We start from the raw sequence: 23,430 nt of genomic DNA, 5'->3' as shown, positions 1-23,430 counted from the left end.
TGCCACCCACAGCTGGTGAGACGAGCAACTTGCTTCTCGGCTAACAAGATTTAGGTGGATTATGCTATGTATTTAATCAAGGGCTAAGCTGATTGCCTTATTTGGAATGGATCAAAGCCCTTGGAAATGCCAGCCTGGGGACCAGCTATTGAGTGGGAATGTGCCTCAGCCCTGTGCTTGGGTGCCGAGCCGTGCTCTCGAGGAAGCCCAAGGTTCAGCAGGCAGGTTTGACAGCAGCACTGACCAAGTGCAGAACCAGATTGGAGAAGTCTGAGGTGATGGGGAGGTAGGAGTGTGAGAATGCTATTAGTCATTGACCACCATGGAGCATTTGGGGAGAAAGGCTTCCTTTTCTAGCTTTCAGGTTGAAACCACGTTTCCAGATAGATAAAGCTTTGTGCCGACAGCTAAGCGAGATGCTCTGCTGTTTGGCAGTCAGGCTTCCACCTTCTAGAGCAGCAGCTCTTGTAGCTTGTGTGGCTCTGCATTGGAGACCAGACTCCGTGCTGCTGGCACAGGGAGCCCCGCATCTCCCTGCCGTGCCTGTCAGGAGCTCTCAGGGGCCTCTGCTCCCTCCGTCCTGGCCCCAGTGCAGCGTTGCCCTGGGCCCTGCGGGGCTCTGGCAGCACAGGAGCTGGTGCTGGTTGTGGAGGAGCCAGGCACTGGGTGTCCCTTGCTGCTGCCAGCCCAGAGGCACTCGCTCCTTGCTGTGCAGAGGGAGCCCACGGTTCAGAGCTGTCCCTACAGGCAGGTGTTTGCAAGGTGTTAAAAGTTTAAAATTACTTTCCAGTGAAGAGGTGCTGTGCTTGTCAGGGTTGGCCTGGAGGGGCAGGGCCAGTGCATTGCCCAAGGTGTGCGGTGTCTCTTTCCTGTGGGGCCGGGATTTTGCCACGAGAGGTGTGGTGGTGCTCTGGGTGCCCTGTGAGCTGTGAGCATGGTCTGGGCTGCTTCACCTGCGGGCACTGAGATGGTCCAGTTGAGCAAGATGTTGAAAATACACTGCTTACTCAAATCACCCTCTCTTTTTCTGAAAAGGGGAAGTTTATTCTAGGAACCAAGCTCTGTCTTGCTGCCATTTGATGCAAGTATGGCAAGCATGGTCACAGCTCTCCCACTCTGTGACTGTGAGCATTGCCCGTAGAACTGAAAATACCCCAACCAAAAGGCTTGGCTGGAGGGGCACGGGCAGCTTCTGCTTTGAGGTGGGTCAGGCTGCTCTCAGGCAGCAGCAGGTGCTCCCCACAGCATCACTGCTCCTTTCTTTTGCATAAAGCAGCCCTGGGACCTTGCAAACATCTCTCCCCTCTGCCTCTCAGACCTCCTCGTTTTTGCCTGCTGCAGGAGTAACCCTGGAGCAAGTGCAGGGATGTGCTCTGTCACACCTTGCCTGTGCTGTGGGCCCTGGTGTGGGGCTGGCAGAGCATCTTGTGTGACAGCCAGGTGTAAAATGTTCCATGTTCAATTATTGCTGATCAAACCTGCAAATAAGGTGCTGCCTCAGTTCTCCCTCTGCCCAGACCCATTATGCATCTTCCTGCCGAACTCGTATTTGGAGCTATAGGAAAGGCTTGGTCAAGCATCCCTTTGTGTTTGGAGGGCCTGGGCAGGATTGTCATTGTGCCAGTGTGCAGCCACCCCCTCAGCCTGACTTTGGGGTGTCCTGGGCTGGCCTGGATGGCCTGGCAGTTTCTGGGCTGCAGCAGCAGGGTCTGTGCTGGTACCTGCCCTGTGAGCAGCTCCAGGGCTGCTGCTTCTGTGCACGGGCTGGGAAGGGCCCTGGGGCAGGAGCAGATGGAGGGAGCTGTGGCAGGAGGGGGTGCTCTGGGTTAACCCTGCTTTCACCTAATTAAACAGGAGAAAATGCCTGTCAATACAGCAATTGAGGGTTTGCTGCAGCGCTGCAGAAAGCTGGGGCAGAGCAGGGCTTGTGGCAGGTGCTGACTCTGACCCTTTTCCCCACACTGCCCTCCCCCAGCTGCACGTGGGGTGTCCCCCTGGCTGGGGAGGGGTCACCAATCCCCAGCACCACGGGGAGAGAGCAGCACGGCATTTGCAGGCCCAATGGGGGAGGATGGCCTTTGGCTGTAATAGCTTGGGGAAGCAAACACAACCCGCACAAATTGGGTGACTTGAGTGGGTAAATGGGTGTAATCCAACATCTCGCTATCCACATGGAGGGAATGACTGGTGCCTTGGCAGAGAGGAGGAGGAGGAGGGTGGGCTGCTGCATTGCTGTGGGCCCATGCCATGGCCAGGGAGCTGGAGGCGGGCAGGGTCTGTGGGACAGCAGCCTCAGCCAGCTCCTTGCTGAGACCCCTTGGGCTGCCCTGGCCCAGTCCTGCCCTCGTTGCCTGCTCTGCTCTTCTGGCTGCCCCACCTGGGAGCACTGCCTCCTATTCCCGAGGTGTTTCATTTTTCCAAGGTAGCTGTATGTCTGACTTGTGTTTGCAGGGCTCCATTTCTGGCTGCAGACAGGCTGGAATTGATTAGTTTATTATTTCCCCCCCTCTGCCCTGTTGCTTGTATCAATGGGAGAGTGGTCAGAACCCTTGGCAGACACTCAGGTCTCTTAAGGAAACTTGAGGTGCTGCTGTGTGCAAGGAGCAAGGAGGTGTTTCAGTGGGAGAGAGGGAAGGAGGAAAAGGATGTTTGCTGCTCCCTCATGTGCCCCTGTGTGTGCTCATCCCTTCCCAAGCAGTTGCAGAGCCGATGAGCGCTGGTGCCCGGGGCAGGAAGAGGCAGCGATGGCTGCTCCTGCCCACTGAGGGACAGGCAGGATATTTTGTGCCCCATGTCCACAGGCTGATCAGACAGCCTGTGCTGAACCTGCCTCAGGTTGTTGCTGTTTGTATGGAGCCAGGTGAGCCTGGTGGGCTGTGAGCCTTGTCCCCCTCAGTGGTGGCGGCCCCTGAGCCCCGGCTGCAGCTCGGGGCTGTGCTGGCGCTGATCCCTTGCTGAGCTGGCTGGCTCAATAGCCTTGTGGCCGCTTATCTGGGATTAATGTGTAACTTAATGGCAGTGCTGGTGTGGTGCTGTGGTACAGGGTGGTGCCGATCTGCTCTCTAATTCCCCCTGCCCGTGATAAGGGTCAGGGCCTGCCCGTGCCTGGCGCCGGCGCTGCTGGCGAGGGTTGGGGTGTCTGGGAGGAGGGAAGGGCAGTGCTGGGGCAGCCAGAGCCTGCCCTGCACACAGTCTGTCCTGAAGGGCACAGGGGGTGGCACAGGCCTGGGGTGATGGAAGGAAGGGTTTTTCTTTTCCCTGTTCATGGCATCCCAAACAGACTCATGCCATTGCTCTTCTGCTGACACACAGGGAGGCGTCACGCAGGCTGGGATTTGATGGGCAGTCTCTTAGATGTTAAGTAAGTTCATAGATGGAGGGATGATTTTTTTCCAGTGAGGTCATTCCCTACACTGATAATGGAATCAGTTAATTTATTTACAGCAGCTGTGTTACCAGTTTGCTTGTCAGGCGGAAGAAAGTCATATAAAAATGTTGTGTGTTCCAAGGTTGCATAGCTCACAACAAAGCTAATAAATGTCTTGGGACATCAGAGTTCTTACAGAATCCCATAGGTAATGGTCTGTGTGTTGGAAGTTCCAAGTTGCACCCTCTCTCTGATAGCTTTTTTGCTTCTAATAAAACACAGCAGATGGAGAGGCCATTCAGTGTTGCCTTTAATTATTGCAGACAAGAACAACTCTGTAATCTGACTGTGGAGGCCAAGCTGCTGTGGGTCCTAAATGGGTACACTCACTGCATGGTGAGAGTACCCTTGGCAGGGAGCTCTGAGCTGCTGCCTTTGAAAATCTCGGACAACAATCATCCCACATGATTTGAAGAATTCCAGCTTGGAGAATTTTTTAGGAGTTGAAAGGGCTGGCAAGCCGGGCAGATGCATAGTGTGGAGGTGGGGCTGTGGCTGTGCTCCTTCCCTGGCTGCTGGCACGGCTGCTTTCCCAGGACCTGGCAATGTACAGAAAAGAAACCACAGCAGGGACAGTCTCGGGGTGTTGCTGCCGAGGGATCTCTCCTTGGTCTCCATGGTGCAAATCGCGTTTGCTGCAAAGCAGCCTCTGTGCGGTCAGGGCTGAGGCAGCTCGGGGTGCTTTATTCCCGCGTGGCATTGCAGAGGTGGGGCTGTCTCGGGCCGTTTAGCCCCGGTGAGAGCGGAAGCAGCAGGTTCACGTCAGGTCAGAGGCCGCAGCTGCCGCAGGTGTCGTGCCGAGCAGGGCGGTGCTGCGAGTGCCAGGTGAGCCGGGCGGGGTGGCGCACTCTGCCCCTGCCGTGCCCCTCTGCTGGGCGTCCCCGCCTGCCCTGCGGAGCTCGGAGACACCGACAGGCTTGTGGCACAGGCCAGCCCTCCTCGGGGTGAGTGTCCCTGCCCTGGGATCCTCCCCGTGCGGGTCCCCTGGGCCGCCGCGTCGTGGGCGAGCTCAGCTGCGAGGGGTGCTTTCCCCGAGCTGGTTTGTTCAGGCGATGTATGTAGGACATGCCGGACCGTGCTCCAGCCATAAATGGCACCGGGAGCTGTGCCGCGGGTCTCGCCGAACAGAGCGGGGAGCGCCCGCTGTCCTGGATGCTGCGGCACCGCCGTGCGCGGTGTGCGGGGCCCTGCCCCGAGTGCGGCCGGGGGAGCGGAGCCCCTGCCCGGTGTGCCGGTGGGCAAGCAGAGCCCTGCCCCTCGCAGCCCCTGCCCCGTGTGCCGGTGGGCAAGCAGAGCCCTGCCCCTCGCAGCCCCTGCCCCGTGTGCCGGTGGGCAAGCAGAGCCCTGCCCCTCGCAGCCCCTGCCCCGTGTGCCGCCCCTCCTCGCAGCCCGGGCCAGCCGGGTGTGACAGGCAAGGCACTGACCTGGAAGAGCCTCTCGGACCCCCTTGGAACGGCTCCCTTGCAGCAGGCATGAGGCTGTGCATGTGATAACCCTTTTTGTTCAGCCACGCTGAACTTGTAAAACATGCTTGAAAAATCAGGTCTGTGGTTTTTTGGGGGGGGAATAGCCAAAACAGCAGAACCTGTTCTCTTTTTCTCCATCAAAGTCAGGGTGTTAAAAGGCCAGGCAGTGCAGTTTGTGGTGTGTGAACTGAGTCAGTAGATCCATTACTCTTAAGTTGTTTTTTGACAGTTTCCAATGGGTACTCTCCAATGGGTATAATCTCCTAATTTGCAAGACTAACAAATCAATGATTTCAAAATCTATTTAACTGGTGTTTGATGTGTATGGAAATTTAAAATCCAAATCCCACCCGTCTCCTGTTCTCTGCTGTGGTCTGACTGTATTCTAGATTGCTTCCAGCGGGTGAAGGACAGCCCTGGCGAGCTCCCTACTGACTGCATTTCCTCGGCAGTGCCACTCCACATGTCCCCGTTTTCCTGCGTGTCCTGTGGCTGCCTGGTTGAGCAGGATGCCCAGGCTGGTGGCAGGGCCTGCCTGCAGTGGAGGATTTCCTTTGTCTCCTGCAGCAGTTCCAGTTCCCAAGGCCCAGGGGATGAGGAGTTGTCCCCATGTCCTTCCCTGCCCTCCTGCTTCAAGGACAGTGCTGGGGAGGTTCTGCCTGTTTTTTCCTCTCCCTTGCTCGCCCAAGCGTTCACTTAATTCTTATTTATTATTTTTCTTAATGAAAGCTCTCCCTCTGTTCATCCTGATCCTCCATGAGCAGTGGGCTCAGGCGCTGAGATTCCTGATGCCATCGGAGGGTGTCCAGGAGGCAGGAATTCCCACCCCTTTGTCTCCTAATGAACAGAAGGAACAGGCGCCGGGCTGTGAGTGTTTGGAAGTGCAAATGTTTGCTGTGGTAGCAGCAGCCGGTGCTGGCAGCCCCGAGGTCGGGTCGGTGTCGGTGTCAGCGGCTGCTGAAGAGCCTTTGATTGCTCATTTGTGGTGGCTGCGTTTGTGCTCTGCCTGCCCGGAACGTGCTGCCGGCGGATCCCTGCTCCTCCGGGGAGCCTTTGTGCCGATCCTGGTGAAGGGAACGGGATGGGGAGAGCACACTGGCTGGAGATGGGCACGGAGGGGTGGAAAATAGCCAGGGCATGCAGCCGTGTGCAATCGCATCTCCTGAATGGCAATTAAAGCAGGAGAGTCTGGATCTCTCGAGGAAGGGTAATATTTAACTTGGGCAAGTGCTTGTTGTGCTCTGTGCTCCAGCCTGCACGTGTCACTGTGCCCTTCCTCAGAGGGAGCTGCAGCAGAGACCTGCATTGCTCTTGGGATTTGCAGAGCCCGGTGTGATTCTACAGCCATCCCTGCATTACATTACACAGGTAACTGTGTGCTCCTGGCTCTCCCCTGCTCGGAGCTGGGTTGGCACATGTTGGCACTGCACCTGGCCTGGCACCACTGCCAGCCCCGCCTGCTGCTGGGGTGCAGGGCTCCTTCCTCGGCTGCTTTGGGGCTGTGGGTGTTTCATGAGTTCCCTTCTGGGCTTTCCTGTGTGTGCAGAGCATGTTGTGCTCCCCTTGCTGGGTATCCTAAAGCAGTGCAGTGGCACAAACACCTCCGTGCAGGCAGCTGTGGGAGTGCAAATGGAAGTTGCCACCTTAAATGTGTGCCTGAAAAATTTAGAGTCTCTTAGTATAATACGAATTTTCCTCCCCTTGCTGAGGCTTCCCCAGGGTCATTTTTCTGTAAGACAGTTCAGGTACAAATTTCCCATATTCAGGTTTTGACTGAGTGTTGCTTTAGCCTCCCATCTTCCTGCTTGCTGTGTGCACGTGCAAGCTGCCAACTTGCCAATTTTGGGAACAAGTGGTTTGTAATTACCAGCTCAGTGCTGCTGCTGCACTGTTAATTCTTAGACCATTTAATGTATCAAATTATTCCTTCCTGTGCTATTTAGAGGCAAAGGGCTAAGTAACAGTGATGGCATTAATATTAAATTCTCTAAAACTAATAGGAACCTCTTATTTAATTGTTCTGGCACTCATCATGTCTGGGGAATACAGTGCCACTGGAAAGCTAATGGAGACAGAGGTCTCACGGTGTATTAACGCTGGGATGCTGCTACTTTTCCTAGTTGGGTTATTTATGAGTTAAGACTATCGTAACTGTCTATCAGTGCCTTAGAGGCTTACTTTGATTAAACCCCTTTATATTGCTAATGCTAATGGAGCTGGATTGATGCTGGGGATCTGCGGGGAGAGCTTAGCAAGAGGCTTAACGCAGACATGACTCTGCTGGTTTTGCTGTCTCTGGGCCCTGCGGGAGGCGTCTGCAGCAGGCAGGACCCCCCAGCCCTGCAGGGTGACCTGGGCACCCCCCTGCTGCCTGTGGGACCCTCATCCCTTTCCAGTCACTGCTGCATCTCCCATGGGAGGTGTCCCACGCGCTCTGCTGGGCACCTTGTGCCCATTCCCAGCAACTGGCAGAGTGTTCAGCAGGAGTTTCCCTGGGGGTGCACTGGTTTGTGACTGTGCAGGTTGAAATGGGGGCTCTGGGGGCTGGCAGGGATTGTTCTTGCTGGTACAGGGCTCCAGGTGCTGGCGGGAGAAGGCTGCACGTAGCAGTGAGACCCTGATGAGCCCAAACAGCCCCTCTGTGCTTCTGCAGCACGAGTGCACTAATGAATGGGAAAATGCTGAATGTGACAGAAAGCCCTAAGTGTCAAAGCAGAGGAAGGCTGGCTCCTTCCTCAGGAAAGCCTGGCTGCCGTGCTGGGCGCTGATACTGCTGCAGGCATGCAGGGCAGCTGTGAGCCACTTGGCCCCTCTTCCTGCCCCGGCTGCAGGGGCTGTGTCCCCCAGCCCGGGGCTCCCCGCTGTCCCTGCAGCTGCAGGAAGGTCCCGTGTCAGGGTCAGCAGTGGGACGTGTCAGTCTGCCCCTGTCAGTCTGTGTCGGGGGCTGGCACAGACCGCAGTCAGTCCTCTTCCAAATCAGCTCCCAAGCTGCAAATTACCCTGTTGCCTCTTCTAGTATGTATCATCATGATGAAACCAATTTTCCATGGGAGAGTCAGCTGTTTCTTGATTAGAAGTGCTCCGAAAATACTAACAGAGAAATGATTACAGGAAGACTTCAGTGCTCATTTATGTAATTGGACTTTACTTCCCTGGCTGAAGTTGTTGCATCCACTCCTGGCTGGAGTGAGCACTGGCTCTCCCAGTTTGCTTGTGAGCAGAGAGGTTAGGGTGCAGCATCCCAAGGGGTGCCATGCCCTGGGGTGCAGCCGCCTGCCTCTGTTCCAGCTGGTGACAAGCTGTCGTGTTTTCTGTGTGTTTAAATCACAGCAGGATTGACTTGTCCTTTAATGAACCAACAAGAATAATCTTCAGGCAGTTATTTGAGCAAATGGATTCTTAAATTCTGCTTGTTTTCTGGGTGGGGAATGAGGATTTGCTGGAAATTAATAGGAGAAGGAACAGCTCCCATCTCCCATGCTGTCCCTGTCCAGCTGCCCAGTGGCAGCAGCCGGGCTGTTGGCACTCCGTGCTGTGCTCTGCAGCCCCGCATGCTCACAGGGAAGAAAGGCAGAAGGCCGATGCAATTTCGGAGATCATCCTGTGTGATGAGATTAGCAATATTTCACAACAGGGAGAATTGCTTTCTGGCTGAGCCACGGCTCAGGCCAAGCCCAGCACGAGCCCGTGTCTGCAGCAGGGAATGCTCGGGGTGATGGGCATCTGCTCTGGGAAACGCCTCTGGGTACAGGGGCCCTGGGCTCTGCAGGGTCGGCCAGGTCAGGCTTAATAAATTTAAAACATGGCTAATTTGCTCATCAAAAGAGCAGTAAATGGAGGAGGAGTGAGATTTGAGCTCGGTACAGCGATTCCCAAATGTTGGTGCAGCCCTGGCCACAGCAGCCCCTGGAGCTAATCTGAGTACCGTGTGTGCACAGGGAGTGAAGTGTTTACAATAACGTGGTTTAAATCCGATTTTCTGACCTGAAAGAATTGCATGTTCTGGATAAACACAGTGTTTGTGAAGCTTATCTCATGCAGTCAGTTTTGGGGGTAGGGTCGTGGGGGGCTGTTGATGTTGGGTGTTTGGCGTGTTGATGGCGCACCGTCCTTGGCCAGGTATCTCTTAATCATCTGTTCAAAGGGGTTAATATGTGAAGAGGCCGCTGCTGCTGACACAAAGCCGGTGTTGTTGCTGGCCGCTGCCCTGGATGCTGTGACAGCCTGCTCGGGATTGCCCTGCGAGCCGTGTCATGTGGCTGCGGCGGGGCCGGCTCGCTCTGCGCCGCGCAGGGAACAAACGGCGCTTTCAGCGCGCCCGACGAGCCTCCCTCTGCCTCAAACGCACCAGGGCTGCACGCTCAGCTGTCTCTCCTGCTCCTTCATGCTTCACCAAACCTGGATCTGCTTTACCCAGCCAGCAGAAGCATAATGAAGTAGAAAGTGAAATTACTTGATCAGCATCAGCGAGCTGTTTTCCAGCGCTGGCCCAGCTCCGTGTGCGCTGGGAGAGGCGGACTGGCTGTCCCTTCCTGCGGCACCTGGGCCCGAGAGCAGCCCGGCTGAGCGCCTCCAGCCCCCGCGGCTCTGTGCTGGGCAGAGGAGCCGTGCCTGCCTCCTGAGCGGGCTCAGTGTTGGTGGCAGGGCTGTCCGAGCCGCCTGGAGCGTGCCTGGTCAGTGCCCGTCCGCTCAGCCGAGCCGGGCCATGCCTGCCTGGCTCTGGGATGCTGTGCCGTGCTTGCCCTGCATGCCCGCCCAGCTCTGGGATGTGTGCCGTGCTGCATGCCTGCTGGTCTGGATCTGGCCAGGCTGCATGCCTGCCATGCCCAGCTCTGGGATGCGTCCATGCTGATGCCCTGCAGTCCTCCCCAGGTGAGCTCCATGGTTGCATGCCTGCCATGCCCTGCCCAGCTCTGGGGGATGCTGTGCCCGTGCTCTGCCCTGCCATGCCCTGCCCGGCTCTGGGGGATGCTGTGCCCATGGCTGCATGCCCTGCCATGCCCTGCCCAGCTCTGGGGATGCTGTGCCCATGGCTGCATGCCCTGCCCAGCTCTGGGGGATGCTGTGCCCATGGCTGCATGCCCTGCTTGCTGCTGCCTGCTGGTAGGGCCTGGTGCCAGCAGCAGGGTGGCTGCTGTCACTGGGCAGGACATGGCCTTGGGGACCAGGTGCCCCAAACACCAACATGGTGGTGGCACACCCGAGGCAGGGCTGTGGCTGGGCCTTGCTGAGAAGCTGCACCAGAGCTCGCTCTGGTTTAAGCTGTAGCTGCCACCAGCTGACCTGGAGGCCACTCTGGTTCCAGAGCTGGCCCCAGAACAGGTGGCTGAGCCAAGAGGGTTTGAGCTTTGTCTGAGGCAGCTCCTGCTCATTGCTGTGAAACCGCTGGCTTAAGGTGCCATCCGTGCCCCAACTGCAAAGGGTACACACGTGGGAAGGGAGGGGCTGGAAATGGACATTAAAAATTACATTTCAAGATGTTTAGTTGCCAAGCACTTCATGCAGTTGACCCCCTTCTTTCTGAAAATCCAGTGATTCCTCATGGCTCAGGGACAGGCTGGGCATGGGCAGCAGCTGGGCAGGGCTCTGGGCATGACGTGGGGCTCCATCCCCCTTTCAAATATTTACTTTACTGTGTGAAAACAAAATACATTTGGGATTGGGAAATGTGGGCAGCCTTTCTGGAGCAGCCTCAGTGTGTGGGTGCAGAAGGGGGGTGGCTGTGGGGGTGCAGGGTGTGTACCCCGCGGTGGGGACCCCGCTCTCCTGTGGCAGTGCCATATCCAACCTGTGCTCCCGGTGCCTCCAGCCATGGCTGTGCCTTCCTGGTGCTGGTAGCTGCTGGTGTCAGTGTGTGCCTGCTGTACAATGACCTGTCTGGAATGGGTGTTTCCTGGTGACATTGCATCAGCTACTGCCCTCCTCTGAGCAGGGTCTCTGTTGTTTCCTTGGCCCAGTGCCCTCTTTATCCCTCCTGGAGTGTCTTTTGACCTGGTTTTTTAATTACTAGTGCAGAATAGGCCTTCTAGGCTGCCCCTTCTCAGTATCTTCATGTCAAGATTTTATTTGTTTTCCACTTCATTCTTAAGCCTCAAACTCCACCAAGAGGGTTGTGGCTGGCACTGTGATGCTGGCGAGGGGTGCTGTGCACGGTGTCTGTCCTGCTGCCCCTGTGGGTGTCCGTCCTGCCCTGCCATGGGAGCTGCTGGGGACACAGGGCTGTGCTTGCTGCTGTTGCTTTGGGGCCTGGTGCTGCCAGCTGGGTGTCAGCTTAAACTGAAACCTAATCGGGCTCAGCCTGAGCTGTGCCAGGGCACGGGGTCAGCAGGAGAGGAGAGGGGGAAGGAACGTGGCCGGGGAGCTGCCCTGGGGCCCCAGGGCTTGTGCTGCTGCCTGCCCGGGGGTGTGACATGCTGGGGGCTCATGTGGGGATGCTTTTTGTGGTGCTTTCTGTGGTACCTCTGCCTGGCAAGTGCCAGCCCTCGGTGCTGCAGTCTGGAACAGCTGCCCTTCTCTAGGCACACAGCTGGGTTTCCTGTTATAATGATATTTCCTAATTAAACCTCCCTAATTAAGCAGCCAAAGGTGCTGTTGGTGAAGCTGCAGTGCTGTCTCACAGCCTGGCAGTCAGGTTTGGCTGGGCACATCCCCCTTGTCACCAGCTGGGTTCCCACACGTGCCCTACGCCTCCACTGCCCGATTCCCTGCCCTTCCCAGCTCTGCTGCAGCACATGCAGCCCAGGGATCCTTCTGGCATGGCAGCTGAAATCAAGCAGGAGGCTGCCAGTGCTTCCAAAAGACCCTGATTTCTTTTCCCTGCAAAAGCTGATGCTGATGGAAATATTCCTTTTCCTTCCTCCTTGCAGTGAACACCTACCTCTTCATGATGCAAGCCCAAGGCATCATGATCCGTGAGAACATGCGAACTATAGGAGCTCAGGTGTACGAGCAGGTGGTCCGCAGTGCCTATGCCAAGAGGAACAGCAGCGTCAATGACTCAGGTACTTCTTGAATAACTGTAATTTTGATTCAAGGTCCCATTCTCATTGAAAATTAAGTTGAAGGCATTAATTTATACTGGTAAATGCAGGGTGGAAGCCTTGATTAATTGTCTTTTATTTTTAAATATAAAATATATATGTAACATAAAAATACCCTATATAGAGAGAGAGAGAGACACTGTCAAAACATAAAAATTTTATTTATTTATTTATATGTGTAAAAAGTTCAAATGCTTCTAACTTGTATAAGGAGTGAAAATCTTGAAAGGTCTGAAGTGATGGGATTTGATCTGAAAACCTCTTTGCTTTCCAGGAATTCAACTTGTAGCTTCAACCAGTCTGAGGGCAAACACTTTCAATTCAGTGCAAGGATCAGGTTTCATATTTAAAAAATACCATCCCAGGCGTGCGCCTGCGCAGAGCCCTGGCTCTGGGCACGTGGAGGAGCTGTGCCCGTGAGCTTCACTCTTCCCGTGCGAGCATGAACCGAGCTGGCTTGGCTGGAGATCTGCCACAAATAATGTGCTGAGCTCTGGGCAGGATGTGGGGAGCGGAGCGCAGGCTCGCCCTCCCAGCCCCTCATCATCCCACACAGGAGCACGTGGGGCTCCGAGCTGTGCTGTCCGCGTGGTGCAGTGGGGCAGAGCTGCCCTGGCTGTGTGCGAGGCACTGCTGCTGGGCTGGGGACGCCAGCCTGTCCCCTCCCTGCTGGCACGTCCCCACACGCTGGGGCTGTTGGCACCAGGCTGGCATGGGGCGTTCGGCTCCTCGCCCGCCGGGGTTCAGCAGCAGAGCAGGGGCTGACAGAGTTTTACAAGGCAGGATCATTTTCTCATTAGCAGCAGTATGAGCCGTGTCCTTGGTGCCCAGCCTGCTGAGGTGCAGCCACCAGTTCAGCTGTGCCCTGGCTGGGATGGCACGGGAGGGGAATTATCGACTTAGGAGGAGATGAACACCCCGGGTCACCCCTGTGCTGCACCGAGTCAGCCAGGGCAGCCACCCCGGGCTATTTTTAAGACTGGAAACATCAAGTAAAGCAGAGGCACGGTGAGGAAGTGGCTGATCCCCTGAAGGGAGGAGGGTTAGAGGCTTCATTGCTTCTGCTGGAGGTGGTGAGAGCCTTCATCCTGCTGGGGCTCTGGCCTGGGGGGCATCAGGTGATTCAGGAACCTGTGTCCCCCACAGTGACACCAGTGCTGCTGCCATACTGGGCTTTGCTTGAACCTCATCCCAGTCAGTCCCAGCTGCGCAGGCACGTGAGGACACTGTCCCTGCCCAGGAGCCCCAGCCACGAGGACAGTTTTAGCACATGGGAGCACCGTGCGCCGTCCTTGGGCGACCTTCCCTGGCAGGCAGGTCAGGGCAGGCGCAGGATGGCTGGTGGTGGCATCTGGAAGGCACTTGGTGCTGTGGCCACAAGGACTGCACTAACACCGGGGTCAGAACCTTCTCTCCCTGACAGATTTTGGGTGTCACTGCCTGGGGAATGCACTGTCCCATGGCAGCGAGGCCCTGTGACAGCTGCGAGAGGAAACCCAGCAAAAAAGGCAGCCCTTGGTAAAAAAGAGCAATTGAGCTTCGCTCTGGGCAGGGACCTGGGCTGAGTACTGCGGGTATGCTCTGGTAATGGGAGTTTACCGGGAAAATTGCCTCTGGAAATTTGGAGCAGTATCAAGCAACCAAAATAACATCTATCCTACTTGAGAAGCCCTTAGGTTCTGTGTACAGCTCATCTTGAGTTTTGAGATAGTTTGGATACTGTTTACTTGAGTGAATAAACAAGGTTACTGACATGATGTTACATACTAGCACCCACAGCAAGCGGCTTGTTCAGGTGGAAAACCCTCAAACATCCTCAGGTGCAGGCTGGGGGGCTGCCCCGGAGGTGCAGGGATGTTAAAGGGGATGGGCAGCTCGGGGGCTCCTCTGCTCTTGCACGGCAGGAAGCCGAGGGAAGTCTGCGTGTAATGTGAGAGTTTGTATTGATCCTTTGAGGAGGATTCCAGGCAGGATTGCCCTGTGCAGGGTACTGCACTGGCAGTCCTAGCTGGCATTGAGACTTGCCTCTCTCCTGCTGGGAAAGGCCCTGCTGGAGGAGCACATCTCCCCTTGCTGTGCCAGGGTCCTTCAGGGACAAGGCACTGGTAGCTTTTCCTTTCAAAAGTCACGTGCTCCTTTGGATGCTCAAAATTCCTCCTTTGGCCAGAAAATGCAAAGGTTTCTTTGGTGTGGTGCTAAGGCTCCTGCAGGCACCTGTCCCAGGATGGGGATGAGCGCCCAGCTGGGTTGCAGGGCTGGAGCACGTTCCACTGGGGACGCAGCTGTGCTGTTGGGGACATCCTCAGCTGAGGCTGACTTTGGAGTCTGCTCACAGTAGCATGGGGAGGTGGCTGGAAATCACAGATCTATAGCTCACGTGAAAGCTCCTCTCCTTTTTTTCTTTTTTTTCCCCCCAGATTATCCTCTTGATCTGAGCCACAATGACACCTTTCTGCAAGCCACAACGTTTCTTCCTGAAGACTTTACCTACTTCCCCAACAATACCTGTCCTGAGAGGCTCCCTTCTATGAGTGAGTGGCATTCCTGTCCCCCCATGCCCCTCTCCTGCTCCCCGTGGCTTTGGAGGGCTCTCAGTGGCATTCCCAGCCTCACCACCACTGCACCTTTCCCTGCCAGGCACCTGGGGATGAATGGGAGCACTGTTCAGAGCCAGCTCCCTCCTGGGAAATCATTGTTTACCCACCCTCAGGAATTAATCCCTGCTGTGTCGGAGGCATGTCTCCCTGCTGAAGTAGGAGCCCATTGCCTGGCAAACACAAACAAAAGAGGGATTGTGTGCTGGGAGCCGGTGGAAAGGCTCTGCCAGCCCTTTTCCAGGGGCAGTGACGGCGGGGTGGCTCCCCGTGCCTCGGCAGTGCTGCCAGCCCCAGCCCCGAGCTGTGCCAGGGCTGCTGTGGGACATGGGCTGGGCCCCTGGGGGAAATGCTTCACCAAAGCTGCCCTCAGGTGGAAAACTGGGCTTCTGGGGGCAAATGTTTCCAAAGGGGGGAACGCTCTCTGCTGAGGTGGGAGGTTTAGTCTGCTGGAAACACGCAGGGAGGAGCAGAGGGGTACCCCTGGCGTGGGACTCTCATGGAGAGCTGCATCCAACAGCAGCCACAAAGGCTGAGGAGGCTGAGGTGTTACAGCAGCAGCATTTCCTAATTGCTTTTGCTGGGGCTGGAGGAAAGAAGCTGAGAGCTGGAGATGGAGGACAGGGATGGAGCAATTGCTGCCCCAACACCACAGCACGTCCTCACCTCTCTGCTTCTCCCGCTCCACAGAGGGCCCCATTGATGTAAATATGAGCGAGATCACCATGGAGGACATCCACCAGTTCTTCTCCAAAGACCCTTCCATCAAGCTGGGAGGGCACTGGAAGCCGAGTGACTGCCTGCCTCGCTGGAAGGTAACTGGGAGCTGGGCAGCAGAGGGGTGTTCATGGGAGCCCCTCTGCTGTGCTGCATCCTCAGAGCAGTGATGGGCGAGCTCTGAACTGTGGGAGTGCAGTGCCCAGGGAAGGAATAGTGAACTCAAGGGCTGCTTCAGTGTCCCCAGTGCTGGGCAGGGAGGACAAGGGGGCACTGCAGGTCTCCCTTCTCAAGGTGACACTGAATTTTTCCAAAGCAACAATTCCTCAAAAACTGGATAGGAAATCTATGTTTCGGGAGTTGGGAGGGTTTCAGGCTGCTCTGCATGGGAGAGCTTAGAGTGCTTGGTCAGTGCTGCTGCTGCTCCTGTAGCCCCAGCCCAGCTGCTGCCCAGCCCGGGGTGGGGCAGTGGGTAAGGGCCCGTTCTCTGCTCTCAGGTGGCGATCCTGATCCCATTCCGCAATCGCTACGAGCACCTGCCCGTCCTCTTCAGACACCTCATTCCCATGCTGCAGCGGCAGCGCTTGCAGTTCGCCTTCTACGTCGTGGAGCAGGTGAGGCAGGGGGCAGGCACAGCTCTGCCCCGTCCCAGGAGTGTCCCTGCCAGGTCACACCTCTGGCGTGCCAGGTGCAGGCTCATGCTGCAGTGTGTAAGTTGTCCCGTTCTGTCCAAAAGGGGCACAGCTAAGAGATTCCTGGTGCCTGGAAATTGCTGGTTTTATATGAAAAATAGAAATTGGGGATTTGTGTTGTTGTTTTTTTTTTTAATTCTGTTTAGTAGGAGTTATTTTTTAAAGAAAGCTTTGGACCAGGTATTTGCAGTTCAGACAACGATGCAGTTTTTTTGTATATCCCTGCAGTGGTTCCAGGCAGCATCCCCTAGGCACAGGAATGGCCTGACCAGAGTTAAGCATTTCATGTAGAACATGACTGTCATTTCATGTATACATGGACCTCTCACTTAAGCTGTTTGGCTTAATCCACACAATAAATGTGCCTCCATATTTAGCTCTAGCTAATACAGATTGATCAAAATTGAGGTTTTTTCCAAGTGTCTGAGAAACAAGGCTTCAGCATCTTTATTTTTACTCCTGTATTGTAAATTGGATATTGCAGTGTTGGTTGATCTCACTGGTCTGCTCCAATACATCGCTTCTTTCATGGTGCCAGTATGGGAGCTGGTTGCCCTCTGCAGTTTTCTAGGCAGGGCTGGGAACACGCACAGAGCAAGAACTGCAGGGACTCCTCTTGAGAAGGAACTTTCTCCCTGCCAGGCTGGAAACCAACCCTTCAACCGTGCCATGCTCTTCAACGTCGGCTTTCGGGAAGCAATGAAGGACTTGGACTGGGACTGCCTCATCTTCCACGACGTGGACCACATACCAGAGAACGACCGTAACTACTACGGCTGTGGGCAGATGCCCAGGCACTTCGCAGCCAAGCTGGATAAGTACATGTACCTGTAAGCACTGCTCTTCTCCCTGCTGCCGCAACTGCTGAGGGCACAGTGACAGATTTCATTTATCTATTTTTAAGGCAGAAAATGAGTCTGGGTTTTTTTCTCAGGCTTTGTGCAAAGGGAGCGTGAGAGGAAATGTCAGAGAGCATCGTCAGGGCTGGGGCTGTCCCATGGCAGCTGGGAGAGCCCCATGCAGGGGGCTCTGCCCTGACAGTGGGCTCTGCCCTGACCCTTCTCTCCTGCTCAGGCTCCCGTACAACGAGTTCTTCGGGGGCGTGAGTGGCCTCACTGTCGAACAGTTCCAGAAGATCAACGGGTTCCCCAATGCCTTCTGGGGCTGGGGTGGCGAGGATGACGACCTCTGGAACAGGTAGGGGCACTGCGGGCCCCGTGGTGGTTCTGTGAACTGGGCCTGGCACTGATGCTCTGAGGGGACAATTGCCACCCTGGGCAGGGGCTGGGCTGGCTGTGCCTGCCCTGGCTGTGCTGGCTCTGTGGGCAGGGGCTGCCCCAGGCTGCAGGGCAGTGTGTGGGAAGCAGAGGGGTGCTGGCTGGGAGGCTGCTGGCTCTGTGCAGTGTCCCTCTCTGAGGCCCGGCTCTGTGCAGTGTCCCAGGCCTGGCTCTGTGCAGTGTCCCTCTCTGAGGCCTGGCTCTGTGCAGTGTCCCATTTGAGGCCCGGCTCTCTGCAGTGTCCCACTTTGAGGCCCGGCTCTGTGCAGTGTCCCAGGCCCGGCTCTGTGCAGTGTCCCAGGCCCGGCTCTGTGCAGTGTCCCAGGCCCGGCTCTGTGCAGTGTCCCAGGCCTGGCTCTGTGCAGTGTCCCTCTCTGAGGCCCGGCTCTGTGCAGTGTCCCAGGCCTGGCTCTGTGCAGTGTCCCACTTTGAGGCCCGGCTCTGTGCAGTGTCCCACCTTGAGGCCCGGCTCTGTGCAGTGTCCCACTTTGAGGCCCGGCTCTGTGCAGTGTCCCAGGCCCGGCTCTGTGCAGTGTCCCTCTCCGAGGCCGGCTCTGTGCAGTGTCCCAGGCCCGGCTCTGTGCAGTGTCCCAGGCCCGGCTCTGTGCAGTGTCCCACTTTGAGGCCTGGCTCTGTGCAGTGTCCCAGGCCTGGCTCTGTGCAGTGTCCCAGGCCCGGCTCTGTGCAGTGTCCCACTTTGAGGCCTGGCTCTGTGCAGTGTCCCACGCTGCTGCTGAGCGGGCCCCGAGGTGCTGAGGGACGTGCCTGAGCCCAGGGCAGCGGGAGGTTTGTGTGGCTGCTCCGTGGGTGGGAAGGCTGAGCCATGGCCCCAGGAGCTCTGAGTGCAGCCCTGAAGCACTGCCAGCACAGCAAACACAACGGGTGATTATTTTTTGTTTATTTTATTTTATTTCTCCCCTTTCTAATGCAGAGTGCAGTATGCAGGCTACTCGGTGACTCGACCAGAAGGAGACACAGGGAAATATAAATCAATTCCCCACCATCATCGGGGTGAAGTGCAGTTCCTAGGAAGGCAAGTAAATTTTTTAAAGAATCCTAATACATCTTTCACAAACAACTTCAGGAGGTAACACTTGTAGCTGAGCAGCTGCTGGACAAGCAGTGCAGGCTCTGTTCTGCAGAGGGGCTGTAGGTTGCTGCTGCAGAGATTTGAGCTATCTGCTGGTCTTCTTTTGCAGCAGACTCGTTTTTGGGGGTGTTTTCATTTGAGTTTCCATCTTTAGCCCTACTTTTCATTTCTCTGTTGCACAGAATGCAGCCAGGCAGAGATGCTTCTCTGACTTCACTCTTGAAAAAGAGAAGTTGCTTTTGGTTTGAAAAAACCATATTTAGTCAAACCAGTGAAGCATGGCAGGCTGATAATGGCATGGGACTGAGCTCTGGTTCCTGGTACTTCCCCCTTTGTTCTCAGCCAGCACCTTCCCCTGCCTCATGGCACAGCCCTTCCCTGGTCCCTTCTCTGTGCCCAGCTCCCGCTCGCCCTGGGGCCTCCAGGCCCCCAGCACTGTGCTCAAGGGAGTCTCTGTCCTGCTGAGATATTTCTGCCTATTTTCCTCTCACAACCCTCCTCTTTCTATTTCCTCATGCTGCCTCTCAGTGTGTTTGAGGCTGCTTTTGTGCACCAGCTGCAGTTTCCTTCCCTATATCACCATTCTGCTGGTTTTACTTCCTTGCCCCCATCCCTCAGACTAAAGCCATTTAGTTCTGTTCTTGTTCATGTCTGGTTTCATCAAGGTGGCAAGGACACGTCCCCCTTCAGCTGTGTCTCCCTGGGATGGTGTGGAAGGTGGGCTTGGCAGGACCCCTTTGGGCAGGTGCCACAGGTTGTTTTGGTGGCTGAGTGCTTGCTGGTGGCACAGTGAGCATTTTGCCCTTTATCAAGGGATAGACTTCTCTGGAATTTTCTGGTATTTACTAACATAGGGTATTCAAATGTGATGGTTGCCTTTATTAAGGACTCAGAAGTTCATTGCTCTGTAGCTGCTCCTGAACGGTGTTCTGGTAGTCCCGGGAGGAGTTTGCAGGTGCTATGAGATCCATGAAGTGACTCTGGCCTCTGGTTCTCGTTGCACAGGTACGCCTTGCTGAGGAAGTCAAAAGAAAGGCAAGCCCTGGACGGCCTCAATAACTTGAACTACTTTCCAAACGTCACATATGACGCCTTGTATAAGAACATCACTGTTAACCTGACACCGGAGCTGGCTCTGGTGACCGAATATTAAGAGCAGAAAATAACTTTGCTCTGCCCTCCACCAAGAAAGCACCACACTAGACTTTCTTTTCCAAGGGTTACTGAGGACAAGCAACACTTTGTCGAATGAAGGATCACAGTATTTTGGAGAATGAGGCTGAAAGTGCACGCACAAATTGCCCTAGCTGTACCAATCCAGACCGATACCTGGGCAGCGAGCTCAGCAGTCTCTTTATTTCTTCTGCCACTTGCTTTCTGGGTTTCAGGACAACAGTTCGACCTGCTGCTCTCGTCTCCACATTCCTCCTCTAGCAATCTCTGGCACTGGGACTCTCCTGGGATGCGCTCTCTCCTCCGGGAAGCGGCTCAGCTGAGGGACTCTGGCTGCTTGGCAGTGAACGTCGCGAGCAATTTGGGTGGCAACTGCCCTGGTGGGAGATCAGACGATTTCTGATGCCATTCTTCTATGTCTGTGCGGTTTTTAAAATGATCTGCTTGAAGTACATACAACAGAATCGCTTCTTAAAGAAGTGTAAGTGTAAATATGCTGTGTAAATCACCCCTTTTTATTTTTCTCCTATGGCTCAAGTCCAAGCGAGAGGTTTACATATGGTCACTCATTTTAGTCCTGAGTTCTGAAAACACTTGTGTGAGCATCACTGTACTTGTGCAAGGTGTTCCCTTTTAAGCTCCTGAGCCTGCTCGCATGATCCCAGCTGGGCATTTGCAGAAATGTTTGTGGGCCAGGGCCCAGAACCTTCCAGTGCAGTGGGTGAGAAATACAGCCGGGTCATCACTCATTCCAGAAACCACAGGGCTGGCTTGTTCAGGGAGGGTGAGGAAATGGGAATGTTTGTTACAAACCCTCCCTTTTCTGTCACTTTTGCAGCGTGATGTGCAATGAGTCCAAAAGCCCTGTGGAAGGCAGTCCTGTGGCTGTGGCTCTGTCCCACTGACAGCAGGGCTGAGCCAGAGGGGCTGGGATGGAGCCACTGCTCCCATGTGAGCCCTTCCCACAGCAGCTTGCCCTCACTCTGGAACGTGCTGGAATGGTTGGGGAGGTTGGTTTAGTTTGTATTTATTGTGTAAATCCAACACAGAGGTGCTGTCAGGGGCGGGCAGCACCTTGTGCTGTCCCCCTCGGTACCTGGCAGCACTGGCATGGGCACAGCCATGGGACGGGGTCCCAGCTCAGTGAGAGACATGAAGGACATGTGAAAATATGAGGACTGGGAGCCAGAGCTGGGTCTGACAGCCCACCCAGCCACCCAATGCCATCCCTCTGTCCTTCACACCGTGGGCAGGCTGCACTTCGGGCCCTGTCCCCACGGACACAGTCCAGCCCTTACACAGCACTGACACCACCACTTTCACTGGACCTCTCTGACTTAAAAGTAAATGCATTGGGTGTTGGTTTTAGTTTGTATTTCCACACAACAAGGGCGGGTACTTGACCTCCGAAGGACTTCAGCTCTTTCATTGCATTTTTTGCCTTCGGTTTCCTTAACTTCTCATGGTTTACACTGTTTCCTCAGTTCTGTGGACGTATGATCCCCATACGCATCTGTGGTGGGTGTGACTGCCCAGGGCATTCCTAACCTGTATCCAGAAAACGTTAGTTTAGAAAACACAAGTTTTGTGTAGATCTTATCGGCCGGCATGAGAGGACAGCGAGCCTGCCCTTGAAAAGCGCTGATGAGTTTGTAACTAAGTTTTAAAGTCTCTGAACTTACATGTGCTTTAAACTCGCTTCCCGAGGGAATTCAGCCTGGTTATTTATAGGCAGAGGTGAGGATTTGCTTTTTCTGGCGCATACAGCAATAAAGACTTTTGCTTCGGAGTCTTGATCTGTAATTCACGTGGACCCTTTCTGGGTGTTGAACCCGCGTTGCCCTGCCCCTCTTTTCTTTCATCTTGAGACCTTGCTAGAAACCTGTCTTTGTTTAATGGTGCTTCAAACAAGGAATGTATTTCAACTAGTCCAAGTTCACTACCCCGGAATCATGCATGTGTGTGTGAGTAAGTGTTGAACTACCTTAGTTGGGATCCTCAGCCTTCCATGTCCCTGACACCCGGCGCACCTGGTGTGGAACAAAAGCCGTTACCTCTGCTCAGAACTGCACTCTGCGGTTGGCACAGAAGGGTCCATCCCCAGCAGCATCCCATCCTTCCTTCTAACCACGTTGAGGTTTTTTTCCCTTTTTAAAATGTGGATTATCTGAAAATGTGCACTGTTAATCTTATCAGCTATGTCAAATACTGTATAGTAAATGTAACTGTTAAAAACATACTGTCAAGCGCATGTGCTGTTATGGTGTAAAAATTCTTGTATTATGGAGAACTTGTACATATTCTGGCAGCTGAAGTTCGACAAGGCCACTCGTTTGCCCCTTCCACATCAGCGCCGTCACTCAGCCCTGCTGGAGGGCAGGTCCTGTGCGATGCTGATTTATTTTTTTAAATGAGCCATGTGGGTTTTATTTGCAAAACTATTTATTGACAGTTAATTCTCCATAAAGCTCTGCTTCTCTAAGGGAGGTACCGTCTGAGCATCGGCCACGCACTTCAGGCCCCTCACCATCAGAAGTGGCTTTAAACTCTCAAGCAGCTTTCCATCATCATGGCTTTTGAGCTTACTGTTATGTTTTTAAGAGGTGCCAGGGGGACATTTTTGCACTGAAGATTAGTGTTTTACAACACACACACACTTCTCAGCAAAGCAATCCTTTGTGTCATTACATTTATTTACCCATGTGTTTGTACATTTTTGTATTTGTTAATTTATGAATGATTTTTTCAGTAAAAAATACATATCCAAGAACAGAGATTGCAGTGCTTTGCTTTTTTTGTTTTTTTTTTTTTAAACAGGAGGCTGGGGTGTGCTTTTTTGGTAGGAGGTGAGGTTTGTAAGCCCAGAGGGGTAAGTGTCAATGAGAGTTTGAGCAGTAAGGGTGAGCCCTTGATGCTAAAAGCTGGTAAGAAATTTCTCATTAGGATTTCTCATTTCTCATTAGGACCAGAAATAAATAGAATGTGAGATGTGAATGCTCCCCAAACTCTTCCTGATGTGTTGGTGCCTAAGCCTTTTCTCCAAGCATCTGCTTCAGTGTAGTTCTGATGGAGGGGTTGGCTGCCTTAGGGTGTTAGGAAGGCACTTGGCTAAAGGTGGTGCAGGACTGGTGCTGGGGACTGTTGGTAATTGCATTTTTGGACAACAAACCCAGGCAGGCAGACAAGCTTCCTTGCAGCAGCTTTAAAATATCTTTCTCCTGCTCTGCAGCGTACAGGCATGCTAGAATAAATAGCTGGCAGCCCCGGGTTGCTCCAAGCCTTGCCTTTTTTTAGCTCTCCGTCTTCTGGGAAGCTTCCTCCCACCCGCGGCGCTGGGCTGGAGCCGGGGGTGTCGGGCTCCTTCCAGCGCTGCCCCAGCGCCCGCGGGAGGGCGGCGGGGAGGGTGCGAGCCCCGGGGCTCCTGCAGTGCCGGCGGCTCCTGACCCGCTCTCCCCGTGGGCAGCGGCGCTCGGCTGCTCCCTCGCCCCGCTGGCGGGGATGCGGATGGGCCGCGGCGGCTGAGCCCAACAGGCCGGGCTGGTCAGCCGGGAGAGCCGCAGGATGCCGGGACGCTCGGCTGGGAAATCCTCTCCACCAGCGCCGCCTGGAGCCGCACGGACGGTCCGAGGGCCGCGGGTGCGGTGCCACCTTCGGGACCCTCTTGCACGGCCGGGGCCGCCTGCTCACCTGCGCGGCACCTTCTGGTGGCCGTGAACCCACGGGCCGCCGTGTGACAGGTGCCGTGCGCCGCCCCACCTCATCCCAGCGCTGCTGCCTTCCATGCCATTAGAGCAGCTAATGGCATTATTAATGCCAATTAATGGGGTGACAGCCCCGGACCCACCCGGGTACCTGTGTGTATCAGGGGCTTTGTTATCAACAGCTGCCTCCAGCACAGGGCTCAGGGCTGATCGCTGAGCCGGACAAGCACATCCATTCACAGTTCAGAGCCGC

At 55.0% G+C, this 23,430-nt stretch overlaps 1 protein-coding gene across 1 annotated transcript in view; it reads left to right on the top strand.

Annotated features, from left to right (window-relative positions):
* B4GALT5 (beta-1,4-galactosyltransferase 5) overlaps nt 1-22,250 on the top strand; it is a 32,232-nt gene extending 9,982 nt beyond the window's left edge. Inside the window, exons 2-9 of the mRNA XM_064730081.1 lie at nt 11,760-11,894; nt 14,351-14,464; nt 15,218-15,342; nt 15,742-15,858; nt 16,579-16,766; nt 17,011-17,133; nt 18,145-18,246; nt 19,309-22,250. Of these exons, the coding sequence (XP_064586151.1) occupies nt 11,760-11,894; nt 14,351-14,464; nt 15,218-15,342; nt 15,742-15,858; nt 16,579-16,766; nt 17,011-17,133; nt 18,145-18,246; nt 19,309-19,456 (1,052 nt within the window). The 3' untranslated portion in view covers nt 19,457-22,250. The remainder of the gene's footprint in view (nt 1-11,759; nt 11,895-14,350; nt 14,465-15,217; nt 15,343-15,741; nt 15,859-16,578; nt 16,767-17,010; nt 17,134-18,144; nt 18,247-19,308) is intronic.
* Nucleotides 22,251-23,430: the final 1,180 nt, after the last annotated feature.

Source organism: Zonotrichia leucophrys, chromosome 20 (genome assembly GCF_028769735.1).
Source record: "Zonotrichia leucophrys gambelii isolate GWCS_2022_RI chromosome 20, RI_Zleu_2.0, whole genome shotgun sequence".
NCBI classification, from domain to species: Eukaryota; Metazoa; Chordata; class Aves; order Passeriformes; family Passerellidae; genus Zonotrichia; species Zonotrichia leucophrys.
This window is presented reverse-complemented; position numbering and strand designations above follow the sequence as displayed.